This window comes from Populus euphratica, unplaced genomic scaffold (assembly GCF_000495115.2).
Source record: "Populus euphratica unplaced genomic scaffold, PopEup_1.0 scaffold175.1, whole genome shotgun sequence".
Classification (NCBI taxonomy): Eukaryota; Viridiplantae; Streptophyta; class Magnoliopsida; order Malpighiales; family Salicaceae; genus Populus; species Populus euphratica.
In genome coordinates, this window is record NW_011500057.1 from 369,475 (window position 1) to 395,177 (window position 25,703).

The 25,703-nt window shown below is 33.1% G+C and overlaps 3 protein-coding genes across 5 annotated transcripts; 2 read left to right on the plus strand and 1 right to left on the minus strand.

Annotated features, from left to right (window-relative positions):
- The first annotated feature begins 4,825 nt into the window (after positions 1-4,825).
- MYB59 (myb domain protein 59) lies at positions 4,826-6,259 on the plus strand. 2 transcript variants are annotated; one of them, XM_011001999.1, is made up of 3 exons: positions 4,826-5,035; positions 5,131-5,260; positions 5,526-6,259. In XM_011001999.1, exons 1-3 carry the CDS (start codon positions 4,921-4,923, stop codon positions 6,004-6,006), a joined length of 726 nt encoding a protein of 241 aa, XP_011000301.1. In that variant the 5' UTR covers positions 4,826-4,920; the 3' UTR covers positions 6,007-6,259. The 2 variants fall into 2 exon arrangements, with proteins under 2 accessions (XP_011000301.1, XP_011000300.1); XM_011001998.1 differs by having other exon boundaries at positions 4,839-5,064.
- A 7,103-nt stretch (positions 6,260-13,362) lies between these two features.
- On the plus strand, positions 13,363-17,491 carry LOC105107909 (Protein-tyrosine phosphatase-like, PTPLA). 2 transcript variants are annotated; one of them, XM_011002001.1, is made up of 10 exons: positions 13,363-13,525; positions 13,623-13,708; positions 13,964-14,011; positions 14,098-14,186; positions 14,674-14,727; positions 15,633-15,700; positions 15,933-15,982; positions 16,098-16,195; positions 16,931-17,067; positions 17,188-17,491. In XM_011002001.1, exons 1-9 carry the CDS (start codon positions 13,467-13,469, stop codon positions 17,036-17,038), a joined length of 660 nt encoding a protein of 219 aa, XP_011000303.1. In that variant the 5' UTR covers positions 13,363-13,466; the 3' UTR covers positions 17,039-17,067; positions 17,188-17,491. The 2 variants fall into 2 exon arrangements, with proteins under 2 accessions (XP_011000303.1, XP_011000302.1); XM_011002000.1 differs by having other exon boundaries at positions 13,364-13,525; positions 16,931-17,358.
- A 624-nt stretch (positions 17,492-18,115) lies between these two features.
- On the minus strand, positions 18,116-19,432 carry LOC105107910 (probable aquaporin TIP1-2). Its single transcript, XM_011002002.1, has 3 exons — positions 19,176-19,432; positions 18,840-19,090; positions 18,116-18,720 (listed from the first exon to the last, which is right to left on the minus strand). The coding sequence occupies exons 1-3, from the start codon at positions 19,306-19,308 to the stop codon at positions 18,346-18,348; spliced, it is 759 nt and encodes a 252-aa protein (XP_011000304.1). The 5' UTR covers positions 19,309-19,432; the 3' UTR covers positions 18,116-18,345.
- Positions 19,433-25,703: the final 6,271 nt, after the last annotated feature.

The following is a 25,703-nucleotide window of genomic DNA, read 5'->3' on the forward strand; positions in this document are numbered from 1 at the left end:
GGGCGGGGGGGAGGAGAGCAATGGAGATAGATTCAAGTGGAGTGACCACATAATGGTGGTGTCCACGTCACAATGGTTCATCTTTCTGGCTACTGTTTCTATCTTTATTCCACTACTCATTGACAGGACCCATAAAGCAAGGAGCCACCTTCGCGTTTCTTTCCTTTGTTTTGTTATCTGCGAACCATGTTGGAATTAATGCTAACATCACAACCACAAACTAATATAATGTTGTTGGTATATATTAATATGGGCAACTGATGCCATCTTCCACTTTAGATATCTTCTCCCTTATCACATTGTGGCTAGTGCTACAATATGCTACCCTCCTTAACCATCTCCAAAAATCCCCAGTAGTGGAATATTGTTGACAGACCAATGGATCTCCATCGCCCATCTCTATATTAATTGTTCGTTGTCTTCTCAAATGAAAACGAAAGGTGCTCCAGAACGCTGTATTGATTAAGCTGTTGACCGGAGAACAAGTCCTCAATGATTAATCAAACGAATCCGACCCGCAATTTGATTGGCGGAAAGATGAAACAGACACCTTTGCATCGACCAAAAATACCGTCGTCTTGATTTTAAGGCAACAATCAACCCTCTAAATTACAGTGATTAATCGATCGATGCAGAGTTGTGAGTTTGGTTCAAGTAGTTAAGTTGATGTCGAAGAAAATCTAGAATGCTAATCTATATACTTATGTTCTTAGAAACGACAAATGTCAATGCCCATTTAGACCTGCTGGGTTTTAGGTTGTTAATCTTGGTTTTCCTACGCAAAAGGACTCCGGTCTCGAGGCTGATAAAATGAAAGAACATGTAAACACATGAGAAATAATACAATTTTTGGCCTCGCATATTTAAGACAAAATATTATTTCAATTTAATTCAACTTTTTTTTTTTGACAATGGTCTCAAGAATTCACACCTATTGATGAGGTAATATTTTTTTTTAATTTTTTTTTTATGGACTGATGCGAAGTTTTTATTATAAAAATATTAAAATCATGTTATATTGATTTTATCAATGAATGCAATATATACCATAATTCAATTAATTATATACATCTATTTTTTGATTTAGATAATTTAATCCATTCATTTTTATAAGGTGGTTAGTGAATCATACTTTACAAATATAAAACATATGGGGATGAAAACTAAACCTCATCAATAGCGTTGTATGTGAGAAGTTATATTAAGAAGCTTCAAATTTAATTCACGGAGGAGTTTATAGATATTGTTCCTAAGAGAACAAAGCATTTTCGTTGAGATAAGGAATGTCCCATCATTAGAGAATTGTGTGATTGCATTAGAGAGATTATATTAATCACTTCCAAGCTAAATTGTGTTGTGACACTACGGAGGTGTTTATAATTTTCAAAGTAAATGTGCTATTGCATTAGGCAGAATGAATTCTTCCCATCCTTAAAAAGTTAAGAGGATTAAGCTCTAGGGAGACCGTATTCATCCCTATTGTTAAGGCAACATCCATCTCATCTTTAAAGAGATGTATGGTGATACTAGAAGGACCATGTCAATCCTTTCTAAGATAAATGGTGTTGTAGTATTAGAGAGATGTTCATTCATTCTAAAGTAAATGTGCTATTGCACTTGGAAGAATGAATCTATCCTATCCTTGAAAGGTTGAGGGGCTTATGCCCGGGGAGAACTTGATGATTAGAAAGCATTGTTCATTTGAATAATTTAATTTATATACAATAAATTTATATTCTTAGTCATTGATCATAATATATTTTTATAGGTATAATCAACCAGAATAATATTATAGTTTGGTCCTAAAAAAGCGAGGGAATGGTGTTTCTCTAATAGAGGTTTTTTTGGTGGTTGCCAAAGAGACTTCTCTTAGATCAATATATTTTTTTGGATTATTCTGAAAGTATAATTGGTGAATAAGAAGGCAACCCTCGTGCTCTGAGATAATTTACCTGAAATCCTCTACTTGTAATAACTCATGAAGTTGAATGGTTTGAACCAATATTCTGTAGGTACTCATTAAAAGTTTTTCAAAATCTCGAGGCTCTAACTCTGATATGTTAGCTGGAGATGATAATGAATCGGCTTTTAGAAGAGTTATTGATAATTTTTTGATTTTTTTACACAAACAACATCACTAATAAGGTAAAGTTTTTCTATATAAAAAAATGACATATTTATTTTTAAACTTTCTTTTAAATTATAATTGTCTTTTCTCTCAAACAATATTTATTTAATTACCGGGGAGTTTCTAAATACATCAAAGGAAAGTTTTTGCAGATACCAAATATAATTTACCGACCATCTCACAAAAAAAAATATAAATTAAATTACTAAAATTAAGAGATTAATCAAACATCTCAAATATTAGTTTATCCTCCAAGCCCATGAAATAAACTTGGAACTCATTAGTAATCATAAATCAACTATCATTAATTAGTAAAAATTCCTTAGTATCTCTACTATTATCTAGAAAGAGGATGTTGAAATTTTTCTATTATACAAATTCCATTGCTTTTTCTCGTAAAAATAAATTTATGAATTCAACTTCAAGTCTTTCGATTCACAAATTTCAGGAGAGGGAAGGAGATCGAATCTTGCTTTACATTAATTTTATAAATTTACTCTAAAACCAAATTTACATAAGTTATTAGCACGTATTACAAAAATGAGATTTTTTTTTTCACGATTCGTTAATATGGTGCTGCTTGATTAATGAATGGTAAAAATATAAAATATCCACACTGAATTCTACAAAAAGTACGTAGTAGCTATGTATACATTTTCTTGTGTTAAAAATAGTTATATATTGCTATTTTGTAGTTCTATACATGCATATATACACCCATAATTCAATATAAAACATTCACATCTAATTTATTAAAAAAAACACAATAGATATGTTTTTGTTTGTTGAAAAATATAATACTATTTGATAGTCTCGTATTATCATTTCGTGGTTTATATTATATTGTTAGGTTTCGTTTGTTTGTTGAAAAGTATCTTTTTTGAAAGTGAATTTCAGAAAAATAAATACCGAAAAAGTAAATTATTTTTCAATGTTTGGTAGTGTAATAAAAAATAAATTGAAAAAAACTTTCCAGTGTTTGGATATATCATGAAAAATAAGTTGAAAAATAACTTATTAATAATTTATTTTTTTTAAGTTTATTAAAATTATAAGGAACAAATTTTACAAATTAAAAGTTGAATGAGAATGAAATTGAAAAAAATATAATTTTATAAATTATCTAAAATAAAATAAATAATAATCAAAATAATAGAGATCAAATAAAAAAAATTAAAAGATGAAGAAATTAAAATAATAATAATTAATATTTTATAAATTATTTCAAATAAAATAAGTAACAATAAAAAGAATGAGGACCAAATTTGATAGATAAAAAAATTTAATTAAAAAATAATAAGGGAAAAACAAATAACAATTATAAAAATAAAGACCAAAATTAATATAAAAATTAAATTCTAAAGGATGAAATTAAAAAAAATATTCAAAATAATATATATAATCAGCAAATAATATGATATTTTTAAATTTTTCATAATTTTTAGAAAGTGTTTTTCGATTAGAATAAAATAAAAATACTTTTTTAAAAATCAAGTTAAATTTTTTTTGACTAAAAAATATTTTTTTTAATTAAATAGTGTTTTCTATTAGTCAATATTTTTAATAATAAATAAATATAAAAAATTTTAAAAGTAATTTTGAGAAACCATTTTTTAATAAAGAAACTTCCCCTTCAATCCTTTTCTACTCAACCTTTACAACACGTTATTGAATTGTATACAAATGGAAATAGTTTAAATGACGAGTGGCAACATGTTTGTATAACAACTACTAACCACCACCAGTTATATAATAATATTTGAAGTGAAGATTAAACAATAAAAACAGATTAAGATAATCTTGATATAAGGAGGCTGAAGGAATTGTGGACGTCAACTTCTGTTAGCATAATTCTTAAGCAGGATTGAGGAAACTGATACTATGGAACGCATAAAAAATGTATTTCCTATATATAATAATATTTATTCCCTCCATTGGGGGCGCTCGCGCGACTTCTGAACAAGTGCTTGCTATTCCCTGCTTTTCAAATTTTGTCCTCTTCTTTTAGTTAGCATTTATAGCCTCCATAGCTGTGGCCTTTACTAAAGTCGAGGGACATGCACCTCCTCAAAGTGAATGCAAGGGGGAGAAGAAGATGTAGGGACTTCCATCAACTTATTCCTTTTTATCCAATCATAAATCCTGAGGTCGTCCTCTTTCTGTGGAGTTCTCTTTAAAGCTTATTATCCCTTTCCTCACCTTTTATAATGGCAAGTATAACATGAATATATCTCCATAGCTAATGCTTCAGAATATACATAGCAGTATAGCATAACACAGCTTCTATTATATACGAACAAGTCTGACATGGTCCCAATTGGCTTAAGCACATGTCTAGCAACAGACATCAATTATTATCGTATAAACAGACTGTCAGAAATGAAAATTAAAGCTACTAATTACTCACTATATTAATTTTTCTATCAAATGCTTAATTCAGTGGAGAAGCACATGTTTATAATATAGCGATTGATGTTATAACAGGAGCTGATTATCAAAGTTACGTCAACATATCAAAACCTCTTACTTTGGTTATTGCCTATAGTGGCTGACATCAAATGCATTAGATGAATATCAGAAAATGAGCATGCGCATACCAAATGTACGGTGAAGATTGCAAAATGATGATTATCATAATAACTAAAACCTGCACACAGTCTCCCACTAAGGCTAACTTGCTTGTATAAATATGAGCCGTGCTCAACTAGATCCCCCCAAGTACCAGTAAGAAGGTGAGCTGAAGGTTGGAGATAAGACAGAGAGAAGAGGCAGGCAAAAGGGAGACAAAGAAAATGATGCAAGACGAGATCCGAAAGGGTCCATGGACAGAAAAGGAGGACATACTACTGATCAACTTTGTGCACTTATTTGGAGATCGACGATGGGATTTTATAGCGAAAGTATCAGGTTTGAAGGTGGCGGGAGACACGTAATAGGTATGAATATATGGCGATGGGTGGTTTTGTAAAGGAACTACCTTTAACAACCTAGTTTTGTTGTAGGTTTGAACAGGACAGGAAAAAGTTGCAGGTTGCGATGGGTTAATTATCTCCACCCTGGTCTTAAAAGAGGGAAAATGACACCTCAGGAAGAAAGACTTGTGCTGGAACTTCACGCCAAATGGGGAAATAGGTTTGAGATATGATCAGAAGTTTGCTTCTTTTTTTCTTACCTCTTTAATCATAATCCAACCATTTATTTACAGTTTATTTTCTCCATGATGATTCTTAGATATATATTACTGAGAATTTTCCCAATTCTGATTTACAAACTTCCCTTTAATTTACTATGCCTGTTTTAGTATAAAGCTTAACCATCATCTCTTTCGCCCTCATAATTTCTCAGATTGTTTTGATCTTCACTGAGTATTTGGTGGTAAAAAATTTATCATGTGCAGATGGTCAAGAATTGCTCGCAAATTACCTGGACGTACTGATAATGAAATAAAGAACTATTGGAGGACTCATATGCGCAAGAAGGCTCAAGAGAGGAAAAGGGCCATGTCCCCTTCACTATCATCTTCAAACTGTTCCTCTTCATCCAATACCACTACAGTGAATTCATCACCTCTTCCACGAACTGGAGAAACAAGTTTCTATGACACAGGAGGGCTCGAACAAGTTGTTTTAGCAGGAAAAAATGGCGAGGCAGTGCAAGGAGGTGAGAAGGGATACTCGATGGATGACATATGGAAAGACATTGAAAACACTATTGAACCAGTTTGCGATGGGTTTAGTGAAAAAGGTTGCAATTGTTATTGTCCTTCGTTGGCTTCGCCGTCATGGGACTATTGTCCAGACACCCTTTGGAGTTTCGGTGAAGAAGAGGGCAAGATATTTCTCCCTTACGACGATGGGACAACGATTTTGACTGGCTAATCAGAAATTCTTTATTTAAATTTGTTAATATATGTGATATTTCTCCGAGGAAACTCTAATCCTGTATAGCATGAGTTTTCTCTAAGCTTTATGTGTAATCATCTTATGCATCCTGTCCCAGTGTTTTGTGTGTTTTCACTTTTCTGATAGGAAGGGATAACCTTATTAGCGGATCTTCTATGTGCAGATTGTAATGTTCAGCAATGTATAATAGACCTTTAAGCATCAATTTCGAAATCAAGTTTCTACTACGTGCAAATTGTTGATAGAAAATGAATTAGTTCCATCAGCATTTTAGCATCCTATTCGATTAGAAATCGAAGCACTTCTCATATAAATTACAGGAAATTTACAATTACACATTTAACCTAATTATTTTATTAAGTGTATTTTACTTAAAAATATATTAAAATAATTTTTTTTTTATTTTTTAAAATTATTTTTGACCTCGGGGTGTATCCAAAATAATTTAAAAATACATCAAAAAATATTAATTTAAAATAAAAAATATATCTTTCTATTTTTTTCAAAAATACTTTTAAAAACTCTAAACCATGCTATAGTATCATAAGCGAAACATAACATTCTTCTCTTGGTCCATTGTTATCTATTCTATGCACATTCTAAACGAAATCATTGTCCCCATCAATGCTCGTGTAGAGAAAAAAAAAAACAATCAGGATCCTCATGATCTACACAAGCTCTCTTGGAATTGAGTTATGAGTCATGACTGGCTTTTGTGGTTTAGGTAGCCCTAAATGCACAGTTTAAATAAAATTCATCATTATGATTACCTAGCTATGCTTAGCATCGATCGATGAAATAAAGGTAGGTGGATTGATGATGGTGAATTAATAAGGCAGGTCAATTTGTTTAGTTTACAAGGATCGATCGAGGTTATGGGCTGCTCAGCACCAACTCCAAAAAGCTGCTTTGCTAAAGAATGGTCCTGATAAAATGCTTGTATCTATGTCTTCCCGAAATAATATAATATTTTAGTGCTGCGCTTCTCAAATCCATTATATCTGTTTAATTAGTGTATTTATTTATATATATCTTTCGTCCAATATTGAAGTCTTCTGGCGAAAAGAAAAGAAAAAAGAATGGACACTTTCATTTCACTTCTAGTGAACTTGCATTAACCTGGCCCCGCTTGCCACTAAGGTCAAAGAGCAACTAACAAGAATGGGCAAAAAAAATGACACTATAAACGTTTATGCCCTCTCCCTTGTGTATTTCGGTAATGATTCCTTCGGCACTTCTTACAATTTACTAAGTTTAATCTCATAGAGAAGATCTTCCGATGATCCATGGCGATCATCACCTGAAAAGAAGGCTAGAATCCTGAACTTTCTAGATTTTCAACGAGGAATTAAGCAGATATCAACTATATGCTTAACCTCTATGAATAAGCGATGACCTTAAACCATTCCAAGCACAACCTTCATTAATTTCAAAACTTTAATCTGTGTAGTAGGTTATACTAAGGTTCTTCCACAAAGATAGGTTTGCTGTGAAAGATTCTCACCATGCCCCACAAGTTGCTAAATGTCCAATTTACAGTAGCAGACCATTCTTCCACTATCTACAGTAAAATCCTGCGTTTTGTTCCAAGTTCCCACTAGTTGTACAATTCATCTTATTCGATCTGTATGATTGGAAAAGTAAATACATTCGTTCAAACTATAACAAGTTCGCCACACATCTCTTGGACTTGAACGCAACGAGCACTTTTCAAGTACTCTTTCCATTGATTGTCTTAGTTCAACCAACCGTGATATTCTCGTGTCCTTGTTGTGTCTTTCTCCTAAAACTGTCTTCCTTCACTTTCGTTTCGAAAACAAAGCAAACATAGGACTTCACTTTATGGCTCCTTCCAAAATATATATCATACCCAGCCCCATACAGTGGAAGACGAGGCAGTGCTTCGGCTCCCTTGCATCCAACATCATCATTAGCTATATATGTTACTAGCCTACCACTACACATAAAATTTCCCTACAGCTAATCATGTCTTTTCAATTTGAAGGATATTGTCACATATCTGGGGTTGAGAGCACAAAACAATGAGAAAATTAAATATTTGCTTTCTATAGAAGAAGGCATCTAGCTTGGTCCTCAGTGAATCCTGCACTTTTTTATTCCTTCATACGATGTAGCACTCCACTACGGGTCATAAATCAATTCTAACGCAAAAGAATATGTGAGTGTTGTTGAATTTTTTTTCTCGGGCAATGAAAAATCTGAAATGCGAATTTAAAACTTGATCACTCATATGTTGAATAAAATTAATCGATATCTATATACATTAATAAATACTAACAAGAATTGTAAACAATATTAAATAAAGACTAAACGGCAATGCTAGGCGATGAATGCAGATAAATAAATATAATTTTGCATTTTGTCATACTATTTAACATTTTTTTAATTATATACCAATATTTTTTTAAAAAGATAAAAAAATAAAATAACAATAAAATAACTTGCTAGAATAGTGCTGGTGCTTTTCGTTGACTTGACTTTGCCTCGTGACGTAGTTCCTTGCATGGCTTGTGTCGCGGGGTTGTGCTAATGCGATGTTGTCTAGCAACGACGAAGACTCTTGTCGTATTTCATGTGTGAGGTGTGGTGTGTTGTAAAAAGTTTTTAGATTTAATTATAAAATTACGATTAATGTTTAAGAGTTGCTACCTAGTATTATGGTCATTAGGAACCTATAGTCTGCAAGAGTTCGAGTAAGGGACTGGTTGTGGAAGGAGAATACGCATCACCCCTAGCGTACCTTGTCTAAGGTAATCTGTATTATTATTTGATTGTTTTTCTGGATCAGGCTTCTATTTGTTGATATTTTCTAAGATTCAAGATAGATATCTCTTCATGAGAGAGTCTCTACCTTATTGGGTTAATTTTTAACTGTTCTAAAGTCTAAATTTTAGCATCGTATTTTTACACCTTGCATCTTTAATACCTGAGGGTGTATTTTATCTTGTAATTTACACCCCATAAATATTAAAATCTATATCTAGATCCTAAACAAAGATTGAAAAAATATTTTTGACATATTGGTCAAATCCTAATAGATAATCATAAACTGGTTATAATATCTATTTTTTATTTTGTTAAACATGAAAGAGATACAAGTTTTTTTTATGAAAAATATGCTTGAAAAAATTTTAACACTTGACAGTATGCATAAAAAAAAAAATCTTTTTTTTTGAAAAGGGAAATTAATTTAAAAGTTTTTGAGATTTTTTTTGAAAATGTTTTGAAATATTTTAGAGAAAAACAGGTATTTTAATATTGAATTTGTATTTTACAATGTAAATATACAACCCGATATTATGAAAAATTAATAGAAAAATATTTTTGGAAAACACAATTTTTTAAAAGGCTTTTTGAATTTGATTTTTTTTGGGCCGAGCCGAACCCAACCTAGGAATTTGGGCTATGCAAATAATTGGCCCGCCTAATGTCCACTGGAATTGTGGATGTGAATTATAATTTACGTCCACTGTTTAAAATAGTGGAACTACAAGGAGACAAAGGTGAAGCAAGGGAAGGGGAAAAAGCGCGAACACATGGGATGCTTACTTAGAGTAGGAGGTTGCGACTGCAATGAGGAAGTTCAGACAGTGGTTTAAGAGGCATCGTTGCGATGAATGATGGCTGGGGTTGGTCACAGCATGAAGAAGAAACATTTTGTAGAGGAGAGAACGAAGTTCATGGTGGCTTATTATAGAAGCAGTGGTAGCTGGCCGGTGGTCTTGGCAACGTGTGGTGGTGCTGGTTGCTCAAAGAGGAGCTGAAAGAAGAAACGGTAGTTACAGGAGGGCCAATGAAGAAGAAGAAAATGTTAATGGCGATTCCAATGAACTGTTGTCACTGTTGAGGAAGCAAGGGAAGCTAATGGTGGAGAGGGACAAGTGAGGTGGAGAGGATGGTGGTCAAGTCGGTGATAGGGGTGGTGGTGGCCGCGGTTGGTTGTTAGGTCGGCAGAGAGAGAGAGACAGAGAGAGTGGTAGAAATAGGAAAAAAGTTGGTTTTTTAGCTTACTTTGAACTCAATTTTCTCTTCCTTTAGACCATGAAATCCACTTCTATTTATAGGCAGTGGAAGGGGGCAATCTTGTCTACACAGGGGAAAAATTACAACTTTGATTCAGTTGGGAAGAATTCCAACTGTTGGTTTAAAGTATGCATGGTGCACTGTTAAATCTGTCGTTGCAGGTGTCTATGTTGGCCTCTTTAGGATGGTGTCACGTCTGTTTATTTGCCAGTGTGTCGGTGACGACTATACCCTGACGTAAAGGGATATCTGATGATTAGTTTCGTGTAAGTTTTGGCAAATTTAGTGGATGTTAGGTATATTAAATTCAGCTGCAAAGCAGGTAACTAGACCAACCTTTTCAAAAAAAAATAAAAAAAGATAATAAACAGTATTGAGTTCTGTTTTTTTGCCAAAATTCATTTCAGTTCTCCCTCTTTAAATTTGATTTAATTGCATTTTAATTAACTTCAAAACTTCAATTTTCTTGTAATTTGGTCCTTGATTTCATTCAATTAACTTGGAAAAAAAATTAAATTTGGTATCTTAAAATCTCAATATTCTCAATTAAGCTCAAATTAGGCTTCCAAACTTAATTTTTCACCAATTAAGCGCCAAATAAAATTAATTTGACTCATATAAAGTATAATTAAGTCTTTGTACTTAATTAAATCCTTCAATTGAACCCAAATTAATTCTTAAACATAATTAAAATTCAATTTGGCCCTTGATCAAATTGGCCTATTAAAAATTTAATTATGCCCTTAGACTTGATTTTTATGCAAATTCATCCAATAATCATTTAATTTGATCTTGAATTTGTATTTTCTCTTTATTTTGTGACATAATGAGGTGCAATTAGGTCTTAAATTTCCTCCAAAATTGTAACTTAATTCCCCGACTTGTTTTCTCTACGTTGCCATCCTTTATTATTATTTTTGGATTTTTATTTTAAAAAAATTAATTTTTGAGAAATAATCTAGAATTGGTTTATGACAGCTTGAGTTTCAATCTCAGCATTATTAGAGTTGGCACAACATGGCTTGTTTGACCTGGCAAGTCCAAATATGACTCATTCTTTCTATTCAAGACCTGATCTAGCTCCATAACAATTCTTAAGCTATTATTTTTTTAACCTCTGCTTAACCTAATCGGGATAAAATATGAAATAAAAAACTATACAAGGATAAAATAAATAAAAATTAATTTAGAAATTGAAATGAAAAGACAATGGCATACTAGGTTAACTCTAGTTAACTAGCTAAATTTTCAACCCATGTCTTGGATACAACCACAATCAGCTAACCTAGTTGGACCATCTATCTCTTTCATTTCTCTTTTCTTCTTTTTAGGGCCTTTACTAGGCTTAGATAGGAAGAATCTAGGCTAATGATGTGTTAGCGTGCAAGGAAGCCCATGACATTAAAGAGGCACATGTGGCTTTTTTGGAGCTTTAATAACAACCTTATTTGATGTCATTTGAATCTTCACAACAAAAGCTTTTATTTAAGGCAACATATGTCATAAACACAGGCTCGACAACCTATTTTTCTTTCATTTCTTTTTCTTTTTTCTCTCGTTATCTCTCGCCACCTTAGCCCTGGGCATGAATTCCTCTCCTTTATATTCGGTCCCTGCACCCTTAAAGTTTTTCTAATAACAAATCAAGTCCCTCAACCCTTAATTTATCTTTATGCAATGAAAAAACTTATTTTTTTTAAATCAAGCATTAACAAAATGCCAAAGCATGATATCGCAAACCCGGACAGCCCATAATGAACCAACTAAACCAATCTTTTAGGCTCAAATTAGAAACAACATATAGTCCAAGGATGAAATTGTAAAACATAACTTGGGGAGTGAATTTAAAAAATGAGGACCAAAATTAACAAATAAAAAGGTTAAAGGAGGATAAAATAAAAAAAATTATAATTTCATAAATTATTTTAAATAAAAAATAGCAATTAAAAGAATAAAAATTAAATTTAAAAAATAAAAAGATCGGATATTTTCATAAATGAAAAATAATTTTTTTAAAAAAAATAATTAAAAAAAAAACATTTCATGAAACAATGGAACTTGTCAAAACATAGAGTAGAAGTAAATGTACAATGTATGTTCATCTATTCATTCACCCAAGAAAACATTAATTCATTGCCCTATACTCCGACTCCGTTGAATGAAACCATAATTGATGCCTCATCCTTCATTGCTAAATGCAAAATGTTCGAAGCTCTATCACTATTTAATGATTAAATACAAAAGATAGAGAAATTATCAAGTACCTAATGCTTCTTCACCCACAGAACGACCAAGGGCAATTTACCCTTAAATCTTCAAAATATTCATTTTAGTCCTCTCTAATGTTAACATTTCAAACTTATCCTCTTCAAAACATTATTGTAAAATATTTTTTAATCTTTGCTCTGCCCCTCACGACGACCCACCATGATAACTACAAATGAGTCTCACTTCTTATGCTAATAAAAAATCATTACTCCATAGTTCCTAATAATCTCTTACAAAACATAAACCTCTAACCTTGGAGACGTACTAGTAGTTCAAAGCATAGACTGCAAGGCGGAGAAATTGCAAGAAACCGATTTTCTGTATAATTGGAACTGATCTCAAGATAGAACAAAAGAAGAAGCATATTTCATATCAGAGTAATTTCAGTTCAACCACCCAAATTTCTTAATAAGAATTGTGAACATTACCATATAAATATATAATTGAGATCTTTGAAGGTAATTTATGAAAAATATATAATTGAGATCTTTAAAGGTAATTTATGAAAATACAATTTTATATTAAGAAGTAATATTAAGAAAAATGCATCTTTATAGTTATAAGACATGCACTGCTTTCCCAACTTAACCTGAAACTTGATTGATCTAAAGGATGGACCAGTTTAGGTTAAAAAGTAAAAAACATAAAAAAAAATACTTGGTTAACTTATTTAAAAGCTCTAGTTAATTTATTAAAATAGTTTATTTGAATATAATCTAGTCAAAACTCGATTTTAAATTTATTAATTTTTATTTTATTTTTAAAACAGCATCATTTTAATGTTCTCTTTAAAATAAATTATAGATCAAACTAAATTGACCCCCTCATTACAACTATGATTTTCGAGATGTTAAAAGTGCCCTGGCTAAATTATTATCAAGAAATTCGAGAAAAAAAACCAAAGAAAGTAGATGCAACCCGAGCCCCAGTGGACACAATATAAGGGGTATGGGCCTTGGAGCAGGAATGGACAGCCAAATCCATTGTAAATTTGTGGATTTGTCTTCGATTAGATGGCAACCATATCAGTTGACTTGAATATAGCGCGCAGATTTTTCTTTTTGTGAGAGACCCTCTGTTCGCCATCCTCAACCACACGCATCACTCTAGACTCCAGCCGTACAATGCCTGCATTTTCGAAGCTCTATCTCTTCGCCTACAATTCCCTCCAGGCCTTTGGATGGTAATGATTGCCTCTTCTTCCTCTCCTTCTCTTTTATATGTTCTATCTATCTCTAAACTAATTAACAATGTAGCACTATCGTTAATTTCCATTGCAGGGCAGTTTCTCTCTTTGCAATTCTGATTAACTTCTTTTCCACTCACTCACTCAATGGAGCCTATGCTTCTGCTGGAGACCTAATCTGTCAGCTTTTTCTTTTTAATCTTTTAATGTCTTATCATTATCATCATCATTATTATTGTCGAGCATTTTACTTGGCAAAAATGAATTTATAGATAGGTTGATCACACATCCGTATTTGAAGTGACCCACCGCATCTATGTCCGGCTGGCCGAAGCTTATTTGGCATTTTAATTGGACCATAGAGCATATAATCTTTTATTGTTCAAAATTGAATTCTGATTTTAATTGTTTTCTATTCAATATTTGTTTTTGAAGGTTTGTTGCAAACTGCTTCTTTCTTGGAAGTGATTCATGGAGCATTGGGTAGGTAACTTATATATGAAGCTTTATTAGTCCCTTCTTAGTTTACATGGAATAATCTAATCTTGCTTCTCTTTTCGAAATGTAAGGCATTGTCCCAAGTGGGGTGTTGTTCCCTTTTATGCAGTGGGGAGGAAGAACCCATTTCGTGTTGGCCATTGTTCGTCAAATCATTGAGGTTTATATCTCTTCCTTTTTATGATTCTTGTTTCCTTTAAGCAAGCAAAGAAACATCCATTTAAGTTCTTTGTCTCGATCATATGTTTTCACCAATGATAAATTTCGGTGATAAAAAAATGAACACAATCACGGTACTTTTGTTAGAAAAAATTGGGGGCAGGGAATCATGGTGGAACACACATATCACTTATTTTATGGTATTCTTCTAAGATAGGAAGTCCTGTGAATTTGGACTCGGATGACAATACTCTTAACATCATTAATACTTTACACACATGCACCTAAAAGAATTAAAGGATTATTTGAATTGATTCCCTTTTACTTTTTTTCTGAACTTCAAAATTAATTCCAATTCTGTTGTCTCTTACCTCCACTGATTCTCTATGTGGTGCAAGATGAAATGGAGACATGATGAATTCCCACTTGCGTTTATATGATATGCTTTCCAGCTTAGCTTTAATGAAATGATTCTGTAAATTTTGCAGGTCCAGGAATTACCATCAATTTTTATAACTTTTGTTGCTTGGAGCATGGCCGAGGTCAGTTATTTAACTACTGGCATATTATCTTGAATTTTAGAAATTTTATTTGTTTGTTTTGTAGTTTATCTGTAGACAGCCAAGGAAGTTTCACTTGTGACAATGATTTTTTTTTATTCAGTGACTTATATAGCAAGGTTTTTATGCATGAAAGTGGGCAACTGCATGGCTCTTTTCGTATATTTCTGCATTTGAAAACTGAATGAGCTTCCTTGTGATTTTTTCTAATTGCATTCTTGGTTGAGCTGTCGACTTTTCACGGTTCTAGGAAAGCAAGGCAAAAGGGAAAGAAAAAGGCCTATAAATGAAATACATGTGATCACCGATCCCTTTTCTGGTTGGACACTAATTGAGTACGCTGTTGACTGCCCTTTAGTAGAAGAAAATCTGTTAGATACTAGAACAGCAGCAACCTAAAGTTAGAATACATGCTGGCAGGCATGGAAGTAATGGGGGTTTATTAAGGATCAACTTGTCTATTGTACCATTCAGTGTCCATGGGTGTATTGTCGATTTGTTTAGCACAGAAGGTGAATTGTTATTTTTGGTATGGAACCTGCAATTCAAGGTTAGTAGACTTCACTAAATTTAGGGTTTGATATTTATGATTTTCTTTGTCATGTTCTTCAATGCTTGATGTCTGATTCCATGACCTCTTCATAAAAAGGTTGTTTAGTCTGCATAATGGTGCTGAAAAATTGGAGCTCCATTTGCGGCTTTACTTGCTTGTTTTCCTGTGCTTTGTCATTCCTTCTGCTATACCATATAATACATGCATATTTTGTTTTCATTTTTTTATCTGAGTTCCAACAGACTATTTAGTGTTCGCTGTATGGTGCATCCAGTGCTTCTGCTCATATTTGTTCCTTTGTTTTCTCTGCTCATACTCGCAATCTTGGGTACAGGTAATTAGGTACTCACATTATGCTTTGAACTGCGTCGGAAGTTGCCCATCTTTGATAACATACCTCAGGTTTGCATTCTATTTTATTTAGTTTAAATTAGAATCTTACACACTGAATCATGCATACACACTTGCGCTCAAAGAAACAAACTACCTGCTGAAACATCAATCTCTCTCGCTCATCCACTCAAATAAAAACACATCCAAACTTATGTGTGAAAGCACAGTGTCTAGTGTCAGGATTTGTGCAGTAGGAGCTGAATTATTGTTAAATGTATTCTATAACTTCTGCTTTTGCTAGGTATACCGTGTTCATTGTGCTGTATCCTATAGGACTTGCTCCTGGTGAAAGTGAGTGCATGATTTCTCATTTTTCTTTATTTTCATGATTTACTTGCCACTTCATCTGCTGTTTTTGAAGCCTTTTATCTTGTAAGATTTTCATTCACCATTCACCATAATGCAGTGTGGACCATGTACCAAGCTCTTCCGTTTGTAAAGAAGAAGAATCTCTATGCAGATTTCTTTGCTGCTTTCCCTTTCAGCTATTATGATTTTCTCAGGGTATGTCTGACTTCTTGTGAGGTTGCACTATCATTATATTCACACAAACTAGAGTTTTTGGTTTTTTCCTGAGAGTAAGCAAGAGATGAAATTTAGTCAAACTTTGATCAGGGAATGAAATTTATTTAACTGGCATCAAGTATGGATTTTCATATTTAAAGAGTAAATTGTATTGAGGATTGCAATTGGGTGTAGTTATTTTACCTGTTTCATTTTCTTTTGGTCATTTAAAAAATCAAACTCTTGCCCTTTCTGGATCACCCTTTTTAGATGGTGGTCTTACCATCATGGCAAAACATTATTGGCAGAAAAGTGGAATGGATTTATGTGACGGGTCTTTATTGGAAAATGCTGTATGATAAGGCATATCTGGATTTTTCACACTAGCTAACAAACATCAATGCACATGGCGAGCCTAATCTGCCATTCCAGCCTGGTTATGAATTTATGAAATCATAATGAGATCTTCCCGGCTTGAAGTTAAAAACTGTTTGTTATGGCCTTTCAATTACTGGAAATTTTCTTTGCTGGAACACTTGCCAAAGTATTCCAAGCCTTCTGTAGTTTGCAAATTTTCTTAAGATTCAATATGTCAACCTGATGTGTGGTATGTGTATGCATCATAAGCACCACCAGGCTGCATTTCGCTATTGCTTTCAGATAAAGAGCGGAACTACTGAACTGTTGTCTATTTAAATACTCATCAAATTTTGTATCTTGAAATTTCCGGGTCAGGTTGTGCTTCTCTGCTATCCTTTCCTCTGGTTAAATCTTTATCGGTATTTGTTAAAGCAACGACGGTCAAAATTGGGTAGGCATCAAGAGACAAAGAAGAAGAAGTGAATGTTAAAGTTCTTTCATTGAGACGCCTGGTGACCATTCTTGTTGTTATCAATTGTGTTTGGTATTCAATTTCTGACAAATCTGATCGATGCATTTGCTACATTTATTGAATGTTAGAGATCTGATTTCTGGAGCTCCATGTTTTTTAGTCTGCCAGGCTGGTGCACAGTAATGAAAGGTTGACATGAAATTCTGATTATGCATGGAGTTGCTGTATATTGAAAATGAGAGGGCTTTCATTATTTACGAGGTGAGCTAATTCTATTTTCACATGCCTGCTAAGAATTTGATCTTCAATAAATAAATAAATTTTGCTTTAATCATACAGGTGCTACATAATATAAAAGTAATTATTTAAAACAGGACCTATACTATATGGTGTCCATTAATTTGTATCATGGCTTGCCATCTTGAATCTTGCATGTATGTTTTTGTGCAATGTACTCTACCTAGAAAATCAATGCCTCTTATTTAGATATAATCATGAATCAAATCTCCTTGCGCATGCCTTGGAATCCACTACAGACTGGTGTTCCTAAGCCACGGTCCACAAACCTTTCAAACATGGCTTTCTATCCGTACAAATATTAAGGTCGATAATTTCCACTCATTTGAATTCCTAGTTGTGATTAATTTACTCCCTTATCCGATGTTCTTTCATTAATGGTCTTCAGTTATGTTAAGATTTGTATTTTCAGTTAGTTAATCTTGAAGTTCATACGTAATTCTAATCCATATCTGGGGTTTTAACTGCCTTTCCTTCTAGATGTGTTTCAACTCGAAGTGTTTTCTCGTCCTTGATTTGCAGCTATAAAGAAAGCTAGCTATAAGCAATTTGTTTAGTATTTATTAACATTAGGACCGAGGGCTCTGTTATTAGGTTGGTTCCTATTCTCATAATCGCGTGTGAATAGTTAGTCACTCTCATATACCAAATGATTAATCTCAATTCCCTGTTTAGCTACATGCTTGACTCACTGTTGTCTAATGGGGCTTAGATTAGGGCATATGAATCTTAGGTGGTGCTTTAGACCCGAGTACTTTCTTTAACCTACTCAGCTTCACAAGACAAAAACCTGGGACCAATTTTCTGAGCAACCGTTTAATCAAAGTGAAAGCATTCGCCTAATCCTTGTGCAGTGGGCACAAGTGGGCAGTTCTTAAATGATTGAAGAGAAACAAGGCAAAGATTACAGGAATCATGTATTAACAGAAACCGGATAAAAACAACGCCCTTAACACCACCACAGACGTGTCTTCGAAAACCTTCAACCTTGTTTCATCCAAAGTATTGAGTTTTCAACTTCTTAAAAATCTGCTGAGGGGAGCTGTTCGTGTGTGCTTGGGTTAATGAAAAAGACCTCGTAGACAATGGCAGCAATGGCAGACCCAACGAATGGACCAAGCCAGTAGACCCAGTGTCTGTCCCATGTCCAACTTACAACAGCTGGCCCAAAGGAGACTGCCGGGTTCATGGATGCGCCATCAAAAGCACCACCAGCCAAGATGTTAGCACCCACAATGAAACCAATAGCAATGGGTGCAATTATCCCAATGTCCCCCTTCTTTGGGTCAACAGCCGTTGCGTACACAGTGTAAACCAAACCGAAGGTCATCACAATCTCGAAAACAACTGCATTCCATGCACCAACTCCAGATGATAGAGCAAAGGCCGATGTTTCCTATAACACCGCAAGCACAAAAACAAAAAATCATCATGGTTGATCAGTAAATACGCAATTGTTACATGCATATTGCACAAATTATAAATATGGTGACGGGGCAATTAAAAATTTCTCACCTGTCCACCAGTTGCCAACTTAAGAAGCAAGCAAGCAACTACAGATCCAAGGCACTGGGCAACCCAGTACAGAAGACTTCTAAAGAATGTTATATGGCCACCAATGAAGGCACCGAATGTAACGGCAGGGTTTACATGCCCGCCAGAAATGTTGGCACCGACTGACACCGCAACAAAAAGTGCAAAAGCGTGAGCCAACGAGGCAGCTACTAGCCCGGCCGGGGTTGATGAGCCATTATCGGTAAGCTTATCTGCAAAACATCCATCATTTTGATTATTTACCAGCTATTGAGCTGAGGGGAAAAAAAACAGAGTGGTGAATTGATAGATTCTTACTGAAAGCCATGCCAGAGCCTTCCCCTGCAAAAACAAAAATGAGCATAGAAATGAACTCAGCTAGAGCTGCCTTGAGGGCATCAGGTTGGCCAGCCTCTGCTGGAGATCCGAATGCAATGCTAGTGATTGCCATTTGAGTAATTTAATAAGCTCTGTGCCTGATTTCAAACTGCCTTGAAATTTCTGTTTTTTCACGTTTCTGAAGCTGATGAGTGCTGATCACTCGGTGACGGTATATATAGGGGGTCTCATGGAACGGTCATGACTCATGAACCAGAACAACCGGTTATATCAGAGTCCAGCTATATTTTTAACTGGGTCCTTGCTGGAAGCCACCTGTCTTTTTCTGATAGGTGGGCCGCCATTTTGTTTCTATTTTGCCACGTGTATGGCTGATGTGACGTAGACCGACCACTCGAGGGTGGAGAAGTTCTCGCATTGACCAATAGTTTGTTGGGTGGGGGGACCCCCAATGATTGTCGAATGACCGACCAATGGATTTGTTTATGGTGTACTGATGTGAGCAGGAGCAGTTTGGAACTCCGTTGTAAACGGGCGTTTTATAAAAATTTAAATATAAAAAAATTAATTTTTAATTTTTTTAATGTTTTGATATGGAAAAAAAAAATTAAAAAATAAAAAATAAATATTATTATAATATATTTTTAAACAATTTTTTTTTAAACAACCAATACCACCTTTTCAAAAACTAATTTTATTTACTAATAATTTTTTTTATATATTTTTAAATCCTAATCAAAGTTAGGAATGGTTATTAAAGTTAGTTTTGGTAGAGTAATGAATATTTGGTGATGGTATATGTGGAGCTGGTGGCCAATGAAGAGAATAATTAATTTAAAAGTATTTTTAATAATATTTTAGTTATTTAAAAAATTACATCTAACCATGTATAATTTAACTAATTAAGTTTTAAATTTATTTTTTAGAAATCATTAGTTTAAGCTTTACAAATCTTAAAATCATTAAAAATTTATATAATTATTAATTTTAGAGTCTGTGAGATTAATCAAAATACATGGAAACTGCTTTAAATATTCATATTAATTAAAAAATTAAATTTAATATTATCTTATCAACTGATTTACTAATCATGTAATCATTGTAACAAAAGATTAATTTAGAATCTCAATTTGTGATGGCATCAAATTACTTATGATGACTTTTAACTATAATTTTTTTATTGAAGTTGTAATAATAAAAAAACAAAAAATTTTAAAAAAAAATGCAGGTATTATATATCCTCTTTATTTTACATACAGATTTGCCCATCATCTCGAGCATTTGTAATCATCTAGATCAACACAAAGTCAATAAATTCTGAAAAGTAAATATAAAAAACACCCTTATTTTTTTAAAAATCTTTTTAATTTGATAAAATGCTTATATATATATATATATATATATATATATATATATTGTTGTCGTCCTTGCTCTTGACGGTCCATGCTTAGTTTCAGAGTATTTGAAATAAAAGAAAAGATCAAGTTGAATACTTGTTTTTAATTCTCAAGTTATGCTTTTAAAAAACAGCTATAAGTCGCAGCTCTTTTATAATCAAGATTGTAAAAGTTTTTAATGTAACGCATGATATGATATATATTAATTAATAAAATAATTTTAAAATTATAATTGAGATAAAAAAGGCACCTCGTCACATTACCAAACAAACTAATAAAATAATAAATGTATAATTTAGTAATAAAATATATAACCATTTTATTATACTAGTCCTTTATGTGTATATTTATAGGATAAACTCTTTTCTTGCTTTCCAATTCTTATCCTCTTTTACCCCTTAGTAAGGGTGTTCAGATCCTTTCATGCATCATGGAATCATGCCCTCTACCATAATCCAATTATTTTAACAGTTTGCTATGAACTTATCTCTTAATTATACTGGATTTTTTTAATCAAATCGGAGAAAAGAATAAGGTCAAATAAGCTGTTAAAATTCATAGAAAAACAAGCAGGTAAGACGGCAATGATGGGCTTGGCATTCCCATATGAATGCATAACCATAAATGATTATTGAACCGACCATGTACGTAAATGTTTGATAATTATTTCCAATGCCGTCATGTCATTAATCTATGCATATAATAACCCTGGTTTCAGCATGATTTCATCTTGTCCTTGAATGGAAGTGCCAGGGCAGGTGTGTTAAAGAATGTTTGCCACCTCCCTCTCCTCCCCTACCTCTTATTTTCTAATCTTATCTGCTTACATTTGTTATTCTCTGGACGGCTAAGTGGGCTGCCCGGAAGATACTTTATTTCTCAATCCGACTATTTGTTATGCGGGAAGGAGATTGACTGGCTATAACTATGGAGCGTTTGGTATTGTATTTTTAAAGTATTTTAAAATATTGGTATTGTATTATTTATTTATTTACTTTAAATTAATATTTTTTTATTTTTTCAAATTATTTAGATGTATTGATGCCAAAAATAATTTTTAAAAATAAAAAAAAATAAAAAATTTTAATATATTTTAAAATGAAACACGTAAACAACCTTTTAAATGAGAGAGAGTGAGGGTTTTAGGCTCAGTTCCTGCTCATGGCATAAAAAAACTGAAGTTATAAATTAAGGATTTTATACGTATGGGAAACTGGTGATTTTAACTTGGGCTACCAAGTCTTGGGCTGGGTAGGTTGAGCTGATAATTTGTGTTAGAAACATCAAGACCGAGCACAAACTGTCGGGCTTAAACTCTATTTGGGCCTTATGGGTCAATAATCAGATATATTACCTTATCATGCCACGCACATCAACTATGATTTTTTTTTTTTTTCCCTGCCTTAACGTTCTGTTCAAAAATGGCCAACTCGTTATCTCTGTTCCTCAGAAACATCTAGTAGCCTAATGGCCAGACGCAGAACGAAAATTCCAACCCATCTGGGCTCGAAGCTTCGAACCAGCAAGAGTGCCGTAGACTCACTCTATCAAAGACGGGATCGGACCTTAACCCAAGCCTAAATCCCTAAACCCTTCCTCTCTCTTGTCCTGACACCATGGGCCGAAATCAATATCCACAAATCGAACATGTCAGATTTTGATTTCGAAGGTCCATAAAACGGGCCTAAACAACCAATCTCCTTAAACATGCACCATGTCCCTTCAAAACATTGAGCTCAATGGTCCTTCAATTATGGAGCTATACAAGATTTCGGAAAACGAAATGTGTCGGACGTGTACAAGAATCTAGTCTGATTCGAGAGGAACTACAAGAGCAACGCTATTCAAACAAGATGGTCAGCATATTAATTACTCTCCTTATCATTGTAATAGCAATGGTTACTGGTCTCTTGCCGTCACCCACCTAACCCCCCTGCGCCATTAAAGCATTAATCTAAGCAAGTCTCAATCAGAAGAAAGTGCAGTTCGTTGAGTTCAAACTCTTGAACTAGCTTAAACTCGTAAAGCTAACACAGGGAATTGAAGAAAATACTTTAATTAAATGCTATTCGGTCAAAGCAAGCACCTACAGTTTTGCATGCATGCATGCTTGGTCCCCAACGGGTTGAAAATGTAAGAACTTTTTACGAACATTATTAGGTTTTATGTGTTTGAAATTCACTTCGGAGAATCCATGATATGGAGCTCATTCTGCTGTTTCCTTTTTACCAGCATGGTAATGCATTATGGAACATGGTGAATATTTTGCGATGTAATTCGAACCTAAGGCGTCACCTCTCGGAAGTATCAGCAAGCTAGCCAGAAGCTCATTTGAACAGTAACAGAACTTAATATATATCACGTCCCCAATTGAGATTTAGAAAAAAATTAAGCAAATAACGACTCAAATTCACAAAATTAATGAAATAAAAAAATTAAAAATTAAGAAAATTGTTTGTCCTTTTCACTTATAGAAGCGGGCATGTATAGTTTTCATCATATAGCTTTTAAATATTTTAATTTTTTATTTAAAATAAAAATTTTTATGTTTTAAAATAGTTTTAATATGCTAATATTAAAAATAAAATTTTTAAAATAAATAAATTATTTTAATATATTTTTAAATAAAAAACACTTTAATCTATTACCATTATTACAACTCAATCTGCACTAAATGTTTCACACTTGGATATTCCAAAACTCTATTGCACTCATGTCGTGCTTGAAATTTAAGACGCTTTCACAAACAAAATTAATGAAATAAAAATATGTTATTAAATAGTCGATGATGACCTATGACTTTTAGATAAACTACGTCTCTTTCCACACAAACCAACCTTAGGAGGGCAACATGTTTGAACTTTCATTTCTTTATTTTGAATCTTTTCTATCTTCCTATTTTTAAATATAACCAAACAATTTGGTGGATGTTTTATTGTGTTTGGATGTAGTGTAATTTTTATGTTTATAATTTTTTTAAAATAAATTTAGTATTTTTCAACAGTTTTAATATATTAATATAAAAAATTAAAAAAATATTTTAAAAAATATCCTTCAACCACAGCTAAGAACAATACTTTCTTTTTTTGGTTTTACGAAGATGACCAAATTCTTTTAGCGGTACTACACGGCATCTAACATATGCTGTTTCCCTCAAAATATCTATAGAAAAAGCTTTATTCACTGGACATCGAGAAATCTTGTGCTGCTCTGCTCTTCGAGGAACATTAATTAACCGAACCATTAGCTAGCACCGACAAGGTTCATTTCCTAGCTGGCTAGCAAAGTGGCAGAACCCCCCACCGTTCTCCGCCGTGGCAAAAGCTGTTTGCGAAAGACTACCACACCACCAAACGACCCAGCGAGTTTCCCTTCCAGTCCCCAAGTCATGTCTGTTGCTGAGCCGCCTGGGTCACGTGCAACCTTCTAGCTAGGTACATAGGCTTGTGCCCGCGCCGCACGGTCCTCACGCCAAGTGTCGTGCAGCGTGAGTGACTCAGGGGTCTCGAATTCTCTACACGTGTTAAAATGAAGGGGTCCCCACATGGCTGGTACCTAATCCTCCATGTGCAGAGAGCACTAGACGATAATCTTATTGGCTGATAGCAAGTTCTGATTGGCCCCACTTTGTGATGGGGACGTTGCTTAATTAAATATGACTAGGATTTTTAATTAAATGGTTTTATGACTTTTTGGTATTATAATTATAGAAATAAAAGTTATTAAATAAAAGATAGATTCTCGTAAAAGTGCTGTCACTTGCGAGTTCGATCGAACAAGGTTACATGTGACACAAGATAAATCTAAAATGCGAGCATCCGTAGAATATCCACACGGTGTAAGGAAATTATCAATCTCAAACCCAATTGTGTAATAATTATTGGAATTTGTTGATAGCCATGTTGTTATGAATATTTATGACACAAAACCTAAATCACTCTGCGTAATGTATTAAACGAACAAGAAGTTTAACCTCTATTACTGAAAATACCTTCATCTTTAAAATAAAATGAAATAAATCATTATAATAAAATAAAATGAAATAAATAAGGGGCGCAATTTATATTACTTTCACGTGATTGGATCCATGGCTAAAATTGTTACTTGACATGAAGCTTCTTAAAAGCATTGTCATAAGATTTGATTCATTCATGTATATAATTTGAGGTTTGGTATTGCTTGATGAAAAATTTGATGTTTTTTATCAAAATAAAATTTAATTCAAAGGTTTTTTTAAAATAAAGATTAAATTACTTGTGTAAAAAATCAATATTCAATTTAAAATATTAAGTTGTTAGGTAAGGGTTTAAGATATGATTTATATTATTATTTAAAACATATTCTAAAGTGAAAATCTTATAAGTTTCAAACTTGTATAAATTCATATTATTTTATATTTAATTTTTATTAAATAACTAAAAATTATGATATTTAAATTCGTGTTTGTTTGGTCATTAAAAATCTAATATTGTATTAAAGAACCAATTCAATTCAAAATTTTTAATTATTACATAAAATCTCAATATATAATTTATATTATTTTTTATAAATATAATCAAATTTATCTAATTTTTACAGTTTTTAAATCATCAAATCAATTTGGTTAATTTAACCATTTACCTTGTAATATTAAAAGAAATAGGTTATGAAAACCTTTTACATTGGGATTTATGATAGGATGCACACCAACACTCTTTTATTTTTATTTTTTTTACATGCAATTAAAAATAAAGTATTCACATCAAAATAAAAAAATCATGAGAAATTAATTTCTTGCACCACTTATTGAGGTGAAGATCATCTTTTAATAATGATGCTAATGCATCTAGCTAGCCTCACTATCAGAATCACAAGCAATCTACATCTTTAACCACTGATCAACTTCATCACCAATGCATGTATGAAACCGCGGACTTCAGGGTTACAAGTTTAGGATCTCAGCCTGGAGAGTGATCCTGTATTCTTCCATGGAAAACACTAAAACTGTTTACGATTCGGAAAACATCACGCAGGAATGTAAAGTTCGGGGTGTAAAGAACATGGGAAGGGTGATTGAGCGGTATATAATTGGCTGAGTTCATCGATTACTTATCGAACAAGTTCTTCGATG

Excerpts from the sequence above, each read along its gene's own strand:
- MYB59 (XM_011001999.1), top strand. The coding sequence starts at position 4,921 with ATGATGCAAGACGAGATCCGAAAGGGTCCATGGACAGAAAAGGAGGAC. Across the intron at positions 5,036-5,130 it reads TTTTATAGCGAAAGTATCAG|GTTTGAACAGGACAGGAAAA; the intron begins GTTTGAAGGTGG and ends GTTTTGTTGTAG. Across the intron at positions 5,261-5,525 it reads CACGCCAAATGGGGAAATAG|ATGGTCAAGAATTGCTCGCA; the intron begins GTTTGAGATATG and ends TATCATGTGCAG.
- LOC105107909 (XM_011002001.1), top strand. The coding sequence starts at position 13,467 with ATGCCTGCATTTTCGAAGCTCTATCTCTTCGCCTACAATTCCCTCCAG. Across the intron at positions 13,709-13,963 it reads TTCTGCTGGAGACCTAATCT|GTTTGTTGCAAACTGCTTCT; the intron begins GTCAGCTTTTTC and ends TTGTTTTTGAAG. Across the intron at positions 14,728-15,632 it reads TTGCTTGGAGCATGGCCGAG|GTAATTAGGTACTCACATTA; the intron begins GTCAGTTATTTA and ends TCTTGGGTACAG.
- LOC105107910 (XM_011002002.1), bottom strand. The coding sequence starts at position 19,308 with ATGGCAATCACTAGCATTGCATTCGGATCTCCAGCAGAGGCTGGCCAA. Across the intron at positions 19,091-19,175 it reads AGGCTCTGGCATGGCTTTCA|ATAAGCTTACCGATAATGGC; the intron begins GTAAGAATCTAT and ends GATGTTTTGCAG. Across the intron at positions 18,721-18,839 it reads AGTTGGCAACTGGTGGACAG|GAAACATCGGCCTTTGCTCT; the intron begins GTGAGAAATTTT and ends GCGGTGTTATAG.